General features: G+C 54.4%; 2 protein-coding genes across 8 annotated transcripts; both read left to right on the forward strand.

The window, feature by feature from the left end:
• Positions 1 to 272: 272 nt before the first annotated feature.
• ALKBH6 (alkB homolog 6) lies at positions 273 to 4,737 on the forward strand. Of its 5 annotated transcripts, none has more exons than XM_074218821.1 (7): positions 278 to 442; positions 1,740 to 1,795; positions 1,893 to 1,961; positions 2,398 to 2,458; positions 2,677 to 2,828; positions 4,095 to 4,217; positions 4,302 to 4,737. In XM_074218821.1, exons 2-7 carry the CDS (start codon positions 1,742 to 1,744, stop codon positions 4,572 to 4,574), a joined length of 732 nt encoding a protein of 243 aa, XP_074074922.1. In that variant the 5' UTR covers positions 278 to 442; positions 1,740 to 1,741; the 3' UTR covers positions 4,575 to 4,737. The 5 variants fall into 5 exon arrangements, with proteins under 5 accessions (XP_074074924.1, XP_074074922.1, XP_074074927.1 ...); XM_074218822.1 differs by lacking the exon at positions 278 to 442 and adding an exon at positions 829 to 882; XM_074218826.1 differs by lacking the exon at positions 1,740 to 1,795 and having other exon boundaries at positions 287 to 442.
• An 85-nt stretch (positions 4,738 to 4,822) lies between these two features.
• Positions 4,823 to 8,162, forward strand: SYNE4 (spectrin repeat containing nuclear envelope family member 4). 3 transcript variants are annotated; one of them, XM_074218829.1, is made up of 4 exons: positions 4,823 to 5,674; positions 6,177 to 6,355; positions 6,600 to 6,839; positions 7,740 to 8,162. In XM_074218829.1, exons 2-4 carry the CDS (start codon positions 6,245 to 6,247, stop codon positions 8,046 to 8,048), a joined length of 660 nt encoding a protein of 219 aa, XP_074074930.1. In that variant the 5' UTR covers positions 4,823 to 5,674; positions 6,177 to 6,244; the 3' UTR covers positions 8,049 to 8,162. The 3 variants fall into 3 exon arrangements, with proteins under 3 accessions (XP_074074930.1, XP_074074929.1, XP_074074928.1); XM_074218828.1 differs by having other exon boundaries at positions 6,146 to 6,355; positions 7,737 to 8,160; XM_074218827.1 differs by having other exon boundaries at positions 7,737 to 8,160.
• The last annotated feature ends 3,021 nt before the right edge of the window (positions 8,163 to 11,183 follow it).

The following is an 11,183-nucleotide window of genomic DNA, read 5'->3' on the forward strand; positions in this document are numbered from 1 at the left end:
CACCGACACGTGAAGAGAGGGGAGGGGAGGTGTTAGCTGAGAGGTGCAAGTATGAGGATTGGTCCAGATCTGAATAAAGCCCGCCTCCGTGTTCTTCCAATTTACTGACAGAAGAGAAGGACGAGAGAGGGCAGTGTTTGGGTCTCCTAGGATTGGACAATTATAAGACGAACCCCCGCCTCCTTCACTTTCTATTGGTCAGATTCTCAGGAACACCTTTCTTTGGGTGGGAAAGTAGAGAAGGCGGGGGCAGGGGGCGGGTCCTGGGAGTCTCCAGATCGATGATTGGACAAGAAATGGGGCCGTAGGAAAGAACAGGCGTCGGTCTCAGAGTCCGGAAGTCGTGAAGGCCGTGGTCGAGACCATTGATAGAGCAACACGAGGGGTGAAGATAGAACCGAGGTTTAGGACCGAACCAGGCCGAGCCGCTGGCCGGCTGAGGGTAAGACCCAAGAGGGATGGAGGCCGGGAGATGGCTTACGATCAGGGAACAGTGGAAATGAACTTAGGGGAGGAGGAAGGGGAATGGGTTGGGCCAGGATTGGGGAGTGGACTTAGTGGAATGAGGGGTGTATGTCGACGAATGGTTTGGCCTGGGAAGGGGGTGGTGGCGAGGAGCGGTTTGCTTCAGGAAGGGAGGGGAATGGTTTGACCCAAGGGGGGGAGGCGAAGAATGGTTTGATCCAGGATGGGCGGGGTAAGCCGGGAATGGTTTGGTCCGGAGGGGGCGGGGAAAAGGGAAATTGAGTGGGTCCGAGGTGGGGGGAGGGGAGGAGTAGGCTGGTCCAGGAAAGTGGGGAGGGGGGCGGGGAAGTGGGGGGCGAGGGGGCCGGGGGCAGGAGCTGGTCCTGGGATGGATTGGGCTCCGGTGGAGAAGAATAGGTTGGTCCAGAGTCCTTTAGAGGAAGATGAGGGGGCTGGGGTGGGGGCGCCCAGAATGGGGTGGGGGGCTGGGGGTTGGGGTGGGGGCGCCCAGAATGGGGTGGGGGGCTGGGGGTTGGGGTGGGGACGCCAAGAATGGGGAGGGGGCTGGGGGCTGGGGTGGGGGCGCCCAGAATGGGGTGGGGGGCTGGGGGTTGGGGTGGGGGCGCCCAGAATGGGGTGGGGGGCTGGGGGTTGGGGTGGGGACGCCAAGAATGGGGAGGGGGCTGGGGGCTGGGGTGGGGGCGCCCAGAATGGGGTGGGGGGCTGGGGGCTGGGGTGGGGGCGACCAGAATGGGGAGGGGGCTGGGGGCTGGGGTGGGGATGCCAAGAATGGGGTGGGGGGCTGGGGGTTGGGGTGGGGACGCCAAGAATGGGGAGGGGGCTGGGGGTTGGGGTGGGGGCGCCCAGAATGGGGAGAGGGCTGACCGGGTTGAGATGGGTCGGTCCAGACTACTTGGAGGAGGATGAAAGGGATGGGGGTGGGGGAAGGAAGAATTGAGCCAGAGGCTTGGGGGAGGGGATGGTTTGAGGGCACTGAGAATGGGTGGGGGAGTTGATCTGGGCAGGAGAAGGGAACTGGGGATCGGGAAGAATGGGCTGGTCTTGGTAATAATGTTGGAGAAGGGTCTTGGAATGGGGCTGAGGGTTATGGGTGAAGAAGGGGTTGATCCATGATGTTTGGGAGGGAGTGGAGAAGGGGTTTGGCCTGGGGCAGCATGGGGGCAGTGTTTGAAGGTCATGGGTGGTGGTGGGGGAAGCTGAGAAGGGAATGGAGGGGAGCATAAGTGACCCATGTTTCTGCCTCCCCCCAACAGCAATGGCAGAGCCAGATGCTGTGATACCTTCCCTGGAGCCCTTCAGGGTAGAGCAGGTGAGGGATGAGCCTGAGAAGGGGGACTTGTTAGGGTGCAGAGATCACCCTCACCTCCATCTCTCTATCTCTCTCTCTCTCCCCTTCCCACACCCAGGTTCCACCCATCATCTACTATGTCCCAGATTTCATCTCTGAGCAAGAAGAGTCCCAACTGCTCCAACAGGTGAAGCTGATTCCTGCCTCCAAACTCCTACAGTTCAGCTCCTGGGGAAACTTTCCTGGTCTCTTTGCTGTTCCTTGAATGTGGAAATCCATCTTCCACCTCTGTGCTTTGTACAGGCTGTTCCCTTTCATGTCACTCTGTTAGGGTTCCCCCCTCCCTCCTTCCTTCCACAAGCATTTATTCATAACTACAAGACTGTTCACCCACTGTTTCCTGAGGGAAGCCTTTCCTGTCCCCCTGCCAGTTAGTCTTCTCTTCGCTTCTCCTCACATTAGTATCTCTACTTACCCTCCTTGAGGGCAGGGACAGTTTGTATCTCTGGCACCTTGCAAAATGCCTAATTGTCCATGGATTGCATTGGGGTCATGCTGTGGTCATAGGACGACTCCAGGGGCCGTCCAGTGTCCCAGGGTCACGCTCTGATCACCCCTGTTAGGTGTATGAGGCTCCAAAGCCCAAATGGACACAGCTTTCTGGGCGGAAATTACAGAACTGGGGTGAGTGCTCCCCTGACCCTCCACCATGAACACACACCCACAGGTGGGATCTGGAGGGAGAGGGTGGGTATCCCTGGCTCTAGATCTCGATCCTCCCAAGATACTGGGGCCTAGCCCGGAGGCCTTCTTTCTAGTCCCTAGGATCAGAAGAGAGTTCCCTTCCTTCCTGAGAATGACAGGTCACTTCCCTCTTCTCCCTCTGCCTTGATCCTCCCCAGGTGGGCTCCCCCACCCAAAGGGAATGGTACCTGAGCAGCTGCCTCGGTGGCTCCAGCGATGGGTGGACACAGTCTCTAGTCTCGGCCTGTTCGGGGGTGCCCAAGCTAATCATGTGCTGGTAAATGAATACCGGCCAGGAGAGGGCATCATGGTAAGTCAGAGTCCCTGAATATGGGCGTGTAACCTCACATCCAGCCACTATACTCCCAGAGAGGGCATCTTGGGAAGTCAGAGCCCTGCAAAATATGGCTCTCTACCCCTGTACCTCAGACCTTGGCTCTCTGGACACCCCCCGGGGGGCTGCCTTATCCGGGAAGGATTGAGGTCAGATGGGCTGTATATCTGGGGCTCATCTATGCTGAGTTGATTCCAGCCCTGGGGAGGAATAAAATTCCCTAGGGAAAGGAAGAGAAGAAAATCTTGATGACTCCCATGTAGGGGGGGTAACGGGAGGAGAAGGAGCAGGACCACGGATGTCTCTGGAGCGTCTCTGTTCAGGCAAGGTTCTGGGAGGAGGCTCAACAGAAAGACCAAAGAGCTTAGTTAAAAAGGGATGGGATGATTAGGCAACTTCCAGGAGAGGGCTGGGGCTGGGTGTGGAAAGTCAGGTCACTAGGGGAGTCAGTGGTAGGGAATGCAGTTGGGGGGAGAGGAAGGGCTCCAGAGTTTGGGGAGGGTCTTTTAGGCTGGGGGAGATAGGGCCGCATTCATAGGCTGAAAGGAACAGTGGGAATGTGAAGCTGCCAGAAATGGGGAGAAGACTGATAGGTCTGCGACTGGTGCCAAGGAAGAAAGCCTGGAGAGAACCCACTGAGCCAGTGGGATGCCAACTTCTCCAAAGCAAGGCCTGTGAAAAGCAGCCCTTTTTATGAAGTAACTCCTTCAGTTCTCACAAAAACCTGGCTAGGGAGGAGCTCTTATGAGCCCTTGTTTACAGATGGGGAAACTGAGGCACAGAGCAGTGAAGTGACTTGCCCAGGATCACACAGCTAGTAATCTTCTGCAGCAGGATTTGAACTCAACTCTGTCTGTCTCTGAGGGGCCACCTGGGTGAAGGGCAGCTAAAGAGTGGGCAGGGGAAAGGGGAACAACGTCTGATTCCGACCAGAGAGGACACTGGCAGTTCAGAATCTTAAGGGGCAGAACTGGAGAGTAATGGTGAAGGCTGGAGAGGGGTGGGAGCCAAGAAGATGCAGACAGGAGGCCCGGGCTGGGCTGGCAGGAGATGCTGAGGCCTTGCCCAAACGGAGAGTGCCCCAAGGGAGACTGCCCGGGGCTGTGTGCAGCCTTCGGAACAAAAGGGGGATGCCCACATGCCCTGATAGCCCCAGATGGTCCCTTTGCGGGTGCTCCCCGGAGGGTGCTCTCAGTGCCCCTTCCCCGCGGGGACTGAGATGTCTCTGGGTCCCCTCCCCAGCCCCATGAGGACGGCCCCCTCTACTACCCGACGGTCAGCACCATCAGTCTGGGCTCCCACACCGTGCTGGACCTGTACCCGCCCCGAGGACCGGCGCTGGAGAAGGACCCACGAGAGGAGCAGGTGAGGGCTGGGGCCCCTGAAGCGCCCCGGGACCCCCGGCGCCCCGCAGCTCCCCATCCTCCCCTTCTCCTTTGTGCTCTCCAGCCCCAGCTGCACCCCGAGTTCTCGCTGCTGCTGGAGCCCCGAAGCCTCCTGGTCCTCCGAGGGGAAGCGTACACGCGGCTCCTCCACGGGATCCGGCCCACCCCGATGGACTCCCTGGCTGAGACCCCCGTGGCCAACGCCTCGGCCTGCCCCTCCGCCCGGCCGGGGGCCCTGCTGGCCCGGGGCACGCGCGTCTCCTTGACTATTCGAAGGGTCCCCCGAGTGCTCCGGACTAGCCTCTTGCTGAGCAAGAAATCGCCACGAACCAAGTAAAACCAGGGATCTCCAAGCACCAAGAAGCCAATTCATCCTGCGACTCTGCCGGCCTGGAGACTCCCGGGTCTGAGGCCGCAGAAAGGATTTGGGGAGCCTGTGGGGAGCCCATTCCGCCTGCCCGCTCCCATCCCGGTCCAGGAATAAACTACAGTTACCTCGGGCTTTGAGATTCTTTGGGGGTTGGCACAGGGGCTGGGACAGAGGTGGTGACCTGTAGAGGGCAGCAGTGCGGCTGGGGAGGGGGCGCCGAACAGATGCCGGGGAGGGCCCAGATGGGGGCCAAAGTAGGGAGAGGCGAGGGGGAGTAGTCCTCCAGTCACAGGAAGGAGACAGGACTGGGGGACGGTCACTGAGGAAGAAGGAATAGCCTGGGGAGTGCAGACTCCTGGTCCCTGAGGAAGGAGGCAATGGCTTGGAAGGGCAGATCTGGGCACTGGCTGTGGCGGAGGGGTAGACACCAGGTCACTGAGGAGGGGGCAGACACCAGGTCACTGGTTGGGGGAGGGACCCAGGTGCTTGGGTGTCTGCAGGAAGAGGACCGCCAGAGGCCAGAGGGAAGGCCAGGCTTCAGGAATGAAGGGGTTAACGTTGCCCAAGTGTCACCTGAGCTGGGCATCAGGTTTCCTGGGTGCTGGCTCCACCCCAGTTGGAGGGAGGGGAAGGGCAAGGGCTCAGGCCTCCCTGAGGAGACACCCCCCCCCCAGTCCCCGGTGAGACTCCAGAGAGCCCTCAGAAGGGACCAATCCTTTTCCTTTGAGGATAGAAAGCTGGCGAATAGGATGCTTGGTTCCCGGGGGTTTGGGACGGGCAGTAACTGGCAAGAAATGGCCCATTTTCTTCAGGCCCCGTTCTCTAGGACTGTAATTGTGATTGGGGGCTCCCCCACCTGTCCCTTGGGGCGCTGGCACCCAGAATCTCATTTATTTCCCCCTTTAACACCATGCCTCCAGAAGCCTCTTCTTCCCCCCTCCCTGCCAGGCCCTGGAGGCCCCTCCTAGACCCGGACGCCCCGAGCCTTCCTGCTCCCAGCAGCAGATACCTGGACCTTGGCCCCTGCTGGGAGCCACTGCTGGCCCAGTCTGACTCGGCAGCTCCAGGTATGGTGGGAAGGGAGACGAGGAGATGGGCAGGTGGGCTTTCAGGTGCGAAGACGTGGGGGAGAGGCTGGGAAGGAGTCTTGGAAAACTTACAGAATTGGTCTGGGGGAGGAAGGGAGGATGGTGGATCTGGGCTCTGCCCTCAGAGGCCTTGGAGGGGACCTGCAGCTGGCCCAGTTGAACCTGTTTCCATGGGTCCACAGGTGGATTCCCCCAAACTTTGAGGGTGTCTGGGATGGGACCTAGACCTTTGAGAGTTGACTTAGGGGCTTTGCTTCATCCCTGGATCCTCATAGGAAGAGTTGGAGACCCGGCTACCCGGGAATTGGGCTCCCGGGGAGGGAGAGAAGGCAGGGGGTCCCCAATCCTTGGTGCCTGAGATGATGGGCCAGGCCTGTCCTGGAGGTGTGGATTCACATGGAGGAGCTGGGATCTCTCAGGATGGGGGGACTGATTCTCTGCTGGGGGAAGGATTGGCCCCCATTGTCTGGGCTCCCCCTAGGCCTTCCTGGTTAATGAGCAGCCAGCAGCTGAACAGGTGGAAGGCTGCGGGTGTCCAGGGAGGGTCTGATGTGGAGGAGGGAAGCCTGGAACAGGGCCACCCTTGAGGAGGGCAGGCTGGCCCCAACCCCCCGCTGGCATCTCGGACACCATCATGGCAGACTGATCGCCTACAGCCTGGTATGGACCTCTCAGTGCTCGGATGCCCCTCTTCAGTCAGCCGTGATCTCTGACCGCCCTTTAACCTCTACTCTCTGAGTTTTGTTTTGAAGTCTTTTGATCATAGCCTTTCCAAATGCAACCCACTGAGATCTCTGACCCTGGCCCTATGGTTCCCCTTGCCACTGAGACTTCTACCTAGAGCCACCCGCGATTCCCCCAGCCCCTCTGACCCTTGACACCTTCCCATGACCTCTGCTTCTAGGTGTTTGAGGACCCTTCCTTGATCCGGGATCCAGATTTGGACACTGACTCAGATGGTTCTGGGTGTGGCCCAAGGGTTGAAATTGGGAGTGACTGGGGCGGTTCCCCACTGGAAGGTCCCGTAGCCGAGCTGGAATGGGACCCCACTGGGGATGTGGGGTGGCTGGGTGCTCTCAGGAACAGGAGAGTCTGGACACCGGGGTCCCCCTGTGAAGTGTGTGGACGAGCTGAGCCCTTGGCGGTGAGTGAGAGCTGGGACAGGGGCACACACAGTATCTCAGGTTGGGGAACAGGGCTGGAGGGGTCCCAACTCCAGGACAGCTCAGTTTGGACAGCCCTACGGAGAGAGAACAGCCTCCACCAGCCTCTCTGATGCCCCTCTCAGCTTCCTGTCCCTCCCCAGGGAGACCTTTGTCTCTCCCATAATCCTCCTGTGGTGCCTTATCTATCCGTCCTTCCTATTTTTTATTTTTATTTTTTGCAAGGCAATGGGGTTAAGCGGCTTGCCCAAGGCCACACAGCTAGGTAATTATTAAGTGTCTGAGGCCGGATTTGAACTCAGGTCCTCCTGACTCCAGGACCGGTACTCTATCCACTGAGCCACCTAGCTGCCCCATCTGTCCTTCCTATGAGCCTTGCACCCTACCATTTTGATTCCCCAACTCTCTGTGTCTGTCTCAAACTTTCTTTTCTCTCTTCCTCTCTGATACTTAGTCTGTGCCTTTGTCTGGCCCTTCCCATGTGTCCCATGCAGTTTTGGGGTGGTGGAGAATGAGGAGGAAAGAAGAGGGGGTAAAAGAGAGAGACAGACATAGAGACCCACACTGAGGGAGAGAAAAGAGGAGAGACTTCCAGGAAAAAGAAAATCAAAATATCACTAGAGATTTAGGGGGAGAAGGGCAGAGGGCTGCTCTCTTGAGTTGAGCCCCCCTCTCTGTCTCCCTGCTGTCTCTGATCCTGCAGGGGGGGGGAGGGCTCACCTAGATGGCCTTTCCCTCCAGAGTCTCAGATCTCCAGAGCCAGGCTGAGGGGGGAGCATAGGGGGCTGCTTCCTAGAGAGATTCCGAGGAGCTAGGCTGGGGAAGGGGCAACATGATCTGACCCCTTTCCAGATTTACAGTTCCTGTGTTTCTTGCAGCAGGTGTGGTCTGTCCGGCCACGGGGTCCCCCTCGGTCTTCTTTTCACACTCGGGACCAGAATCAGCAGAGCCCCCGAGATGGGACTGTGCAGATCCCTCTGGGTTCTGAGGACCCTAAGGAGGAAGGAGTTTTGGCGAGAGAGGCCCAGCCCCGCCGGACCCACCGCACCCTCCTTTTTCTGCTGCTTTTGTTCTTGCTCGGGGTGGCCTGTCTCCTGCCACCTCCCGGGGGGCCTCCGTATCCCCCTCCACGGCTCCCTGGGTCCTTACACCTCGTCCTGCGCTATGTCAACGGCCCACCCCCGACCTGAGCTCCTGGGGACCTTCCAAGTAGATCCCATTTTCTCCCTCAGATCTTTGGAATAAATTTAAAAACCCAACTTCCTGAGGAGTCCTTGGTATGTGAGGTTTTTACTTCCCCTCCTGCCCCTTCCTGTCTCTGGCCATCTTCCAGGGGGACAGTTCACACTGCTTTGCTAATAGGAAGGAGCCAGAGGAGCCTGTCCCATGGGAGAGTTGGCCATTTTAGAGAGGCCTTCTGGACATGGTGTCTCTGGTGGGTGGCCTCACCTGCAGTCACACAAACACACAGACACACACAGACCCACACATACACACCCCCATTCACATGGATACACATACACATAGATACACACTGAACACGCACATCCAGGTTTAGGATTGTGTGGTGTGCTTGGTCACATTGGAGGTTTCTGGGACCCATACACCATGATTACTTCCATGTCAAAGCAGCAGCCCAACCCAGGTAGAGAAGGGCCCTTCAGGCACAGGGTGAATGGGCTGCTGATCTCAAGGACCTTACAGCCACCTTCTTCCTTCCACTGAGCCCACCTCAGGGACCCCTTGGGGTCAGGTCACTGGGATGGATGAAATTCATTCAAGACTGTTTGGAATCAGGGGGGGGCCTGGGTTCAGATCCCACCTCAGACACCTTTGTACAGCCTTGGATAAGTCACTTGCACTCTACCTCAGTTTCCCCATCTGCGAAATGGGGGAAGGGATACGCTGGACTTGATGAACTCAAGAAACCTTTTAATCCTGCATCTGAGATCTTTTATAGACATACCTGTCCACATACTATGGAGTTATCCTGAAGTCTGGGGGAAGAGGTGAGTGGCCCACTGCTCAGAGGAAGCTAAGGAACCCAACCTAGAAAGTCCCTGATTATACCCCGGTACCAGATGCCGCCCTCACCAACTGTCTCTACCAGCAAGACCAGACACTAGAAGTGGTTGTACTTCCAAAAGAAACAGAAACCAAGTTAAAGCCTGACCATCCTTGACCAGAATGCTTCCTGAAGGAGAATCCTCAGTGTTGGCAAACAGGTTCTCTGAGTCACCAAAGAGTTGATTCCTCAAATTAACCCCCTTCCTTCTCTTTCTCTCCAACCCCTTAAGAGACATCCTAGCCCCAACTCAAACTCCATCCCCCATGAAACCTTGCCTCCATTATCCAATGCAATCTAAACATTTATTAAGAAATTGCTGCTTGCCATCCCTCCCCTCAAGAAACTTACCTTCTACTGGGCCTTCTCCATCTCCCTTTGGGAACAGGGAATCCTCCTCTCTGTTTCCCCTCAAGGGACCCTCTGAGGATGATGTCTCTTGAACCCTCTCCTTTTCTCTACTCTCCCTTAGCATTTCATTCCCTCAGTTAACACCTCTGTGCAGATGATTCCCAAACCTAGACTTCCAGTCCCCATTCCATTCTGCTAAAACCAAATCTTCAACTGCCTGCTAGTCACCTCCAGCTGTGGGCCTCTCCATCCAATTTCACAAACTCAGTATCTGTAAAACTGCTATATCTTCATATTTATTTTGGCTCATGAAATCCTTATAGGGAATGACTTTTCAAATTATGGGGTTGTTTATTTTTTCACATTTATATTCAATATTATATCTATATGTATTAATATACATGATTGAACCACAATCTCTCATTATACACCTAGCATGTGCCAAGACATGAGAGCCACAAAACTCCAATTACATTTCAGTTTATCATTCTTTTTAAAAATACTTTATTTATTTGTTTTCCCAACTACATGCAACAGTAGTTTTTACCAATCTCTTTTTGGCAAGGTTTTGAATTTTACAGTTTTCTCCCTTTCATCCTCAGAAAGCAATCTAAAATAGGCTCTACATTTATAGCCATGATAAACACTAGATTCATATTGATCATGTGGTAAGAGAAGAATCAAATTCAAATGGAAGAAAGAAAACATTAGAGAGGAAAAAATTGACATAATTCATAAGATAGGCTTTGGTTTTCATTTAAAGTCCACAGTTCCTTCTCTTTTGAAATTGTCTTTGATTATTGTACTGTACTATTACTGTAGTAGTCCATCATGGTTGATCACCTAATGTTGTCTGTGTGTATAATATTCTTCTGGTTCTGCTCATTTCACTTCACATCAATTCAAGCAAATCTTTCCAGGCTTTTCTGAAATTCTGTCCCTCATGATTTCTTATAGAACAAAGTATTCCATCACATACATATACCACAATTTGCTGATCCATTCCCCAATTGATGGGCATCCCCTCAATTTCCAGTTCCTTGTCTCAGTTTATCATTCTTCATGCTAACTAATGTGTGACATAAAAAGTTGGAGAGACCTAATTTCTGAATACTTAATCATCTTATTAATCATGTTAGATAATTAATTAAAGGGGTCAGTGATGCTGTTGATTGCCAAAGACACCTTGTGGAATCCACTCAATGCTTATATGCCCTCAAAAGAGTGAGTGTTCCTGAGGGTGGCAATCAACTCTGATTGGGTAACAAGTAATGAGAATAATGTATAATATAATGAGAAATGGTTTTATTCTAATGAGGGACTGGGAGACATGACTCTGATTACTGAGCCTTGGACTAAGAGATTTGTCTCTTATCCAGAACCTTCTTTTTCCTTCTGCTGAACCCCCCTACTATGGCCAGCAACACTTCAGGGGCAATGTGGCTCTCAAGGTCAATCCAGTGGGGTGGACCCCACCTAGGATAATCTAGACAAAAGGGAATCCACCTCTACCCAAGCCTGATGGGAATTCACCTTAATTTTTTTGTAAGATTCTCTAGTTGGGTGGGATCTCCAACCCAGAACAGAAAAATAATCTCATCCACCACCAATGCCTTTCAGTTCAATGTCCTGAACAACTTAGAAGCCCTAATTCAATAACTGATTATTAATATGAGAAAAATAGCCATTTCTCTCAGAATGAAAGACTAATCAAACCTATACTTCTCATGCTAGCAATGAAACTTTATCAAATGTGTATAAACATTCATTTGTATTATCTATTAGACAATACAAACATTAACCCCACTAGGAACAAGTCAACCTTATTTCACCGGGCTACCTAGGAAACATATCTCATACCAGTCCTGAATGACAAGGTTCTCTTTGCCCACCTGGAGGCAGTGTCTCT

This window comes from Macrotis lagotis, chromosome 1 (genome assembly GCF_037893015.1).
Source record: "Macrotis lagotis isolate mMagLag1 chromosome 1, bilby.v1.9.chrom.fasta, whole genome shotgun sequence".
Lineage (NCBI taxonomy): Eukaryota > Metazoa > Chordata > Mammalia > Peramelemorphia > Peramelidae > Macrotis > Macrotis lagotis.

Bases quoted from the DNA above. Each gene is read 5' to 3' on its own strand.
- SYNE4 (XM_074218828.1), top strand. From the start codon at position 6,245: ATGTGGAGGAGGGAAGCCTGGAACAGGGCCACCCTTGAGGAGGGCAGG. The intron at 6,356-6,599 runs GTATGGACCTCT...CTCTGCTTCTAG, and splicing joins GACTGATCGCCTACAGCCTG to GTGTTTGAGGACCCTTCCTT. The intron at 6,840-7,736 runs GTGAGTGAGAGC...TGTTTCTTGCAG, and splicing joins GACGAGCTGAGCCCTTGGCG to CAGGTGTGGTCTGTCCGGCC.
- ALKBH6 (XM_074218821.1), top strand. From the start codon at position 1,742: ATGGCAGAGCCAGATGCTGTGATACCTTCCCTGGAGCCCTTCAGGGTA. The intron at 1,796-1,892 runs GTGAGGGATGAG...TCCCACACCCAG, and splicing joins AGCCCTTCAGGGTAGAGCAG to GTTCCACCCATCATCTACTA. The intron at 2,829-4,094 runs GTAAGTCAGAGT...TCCCCTCCCCAG, and splicing joins GGCCAGGAGAGGGCATCATG to CCCCATGAGGACGGCCCCCT.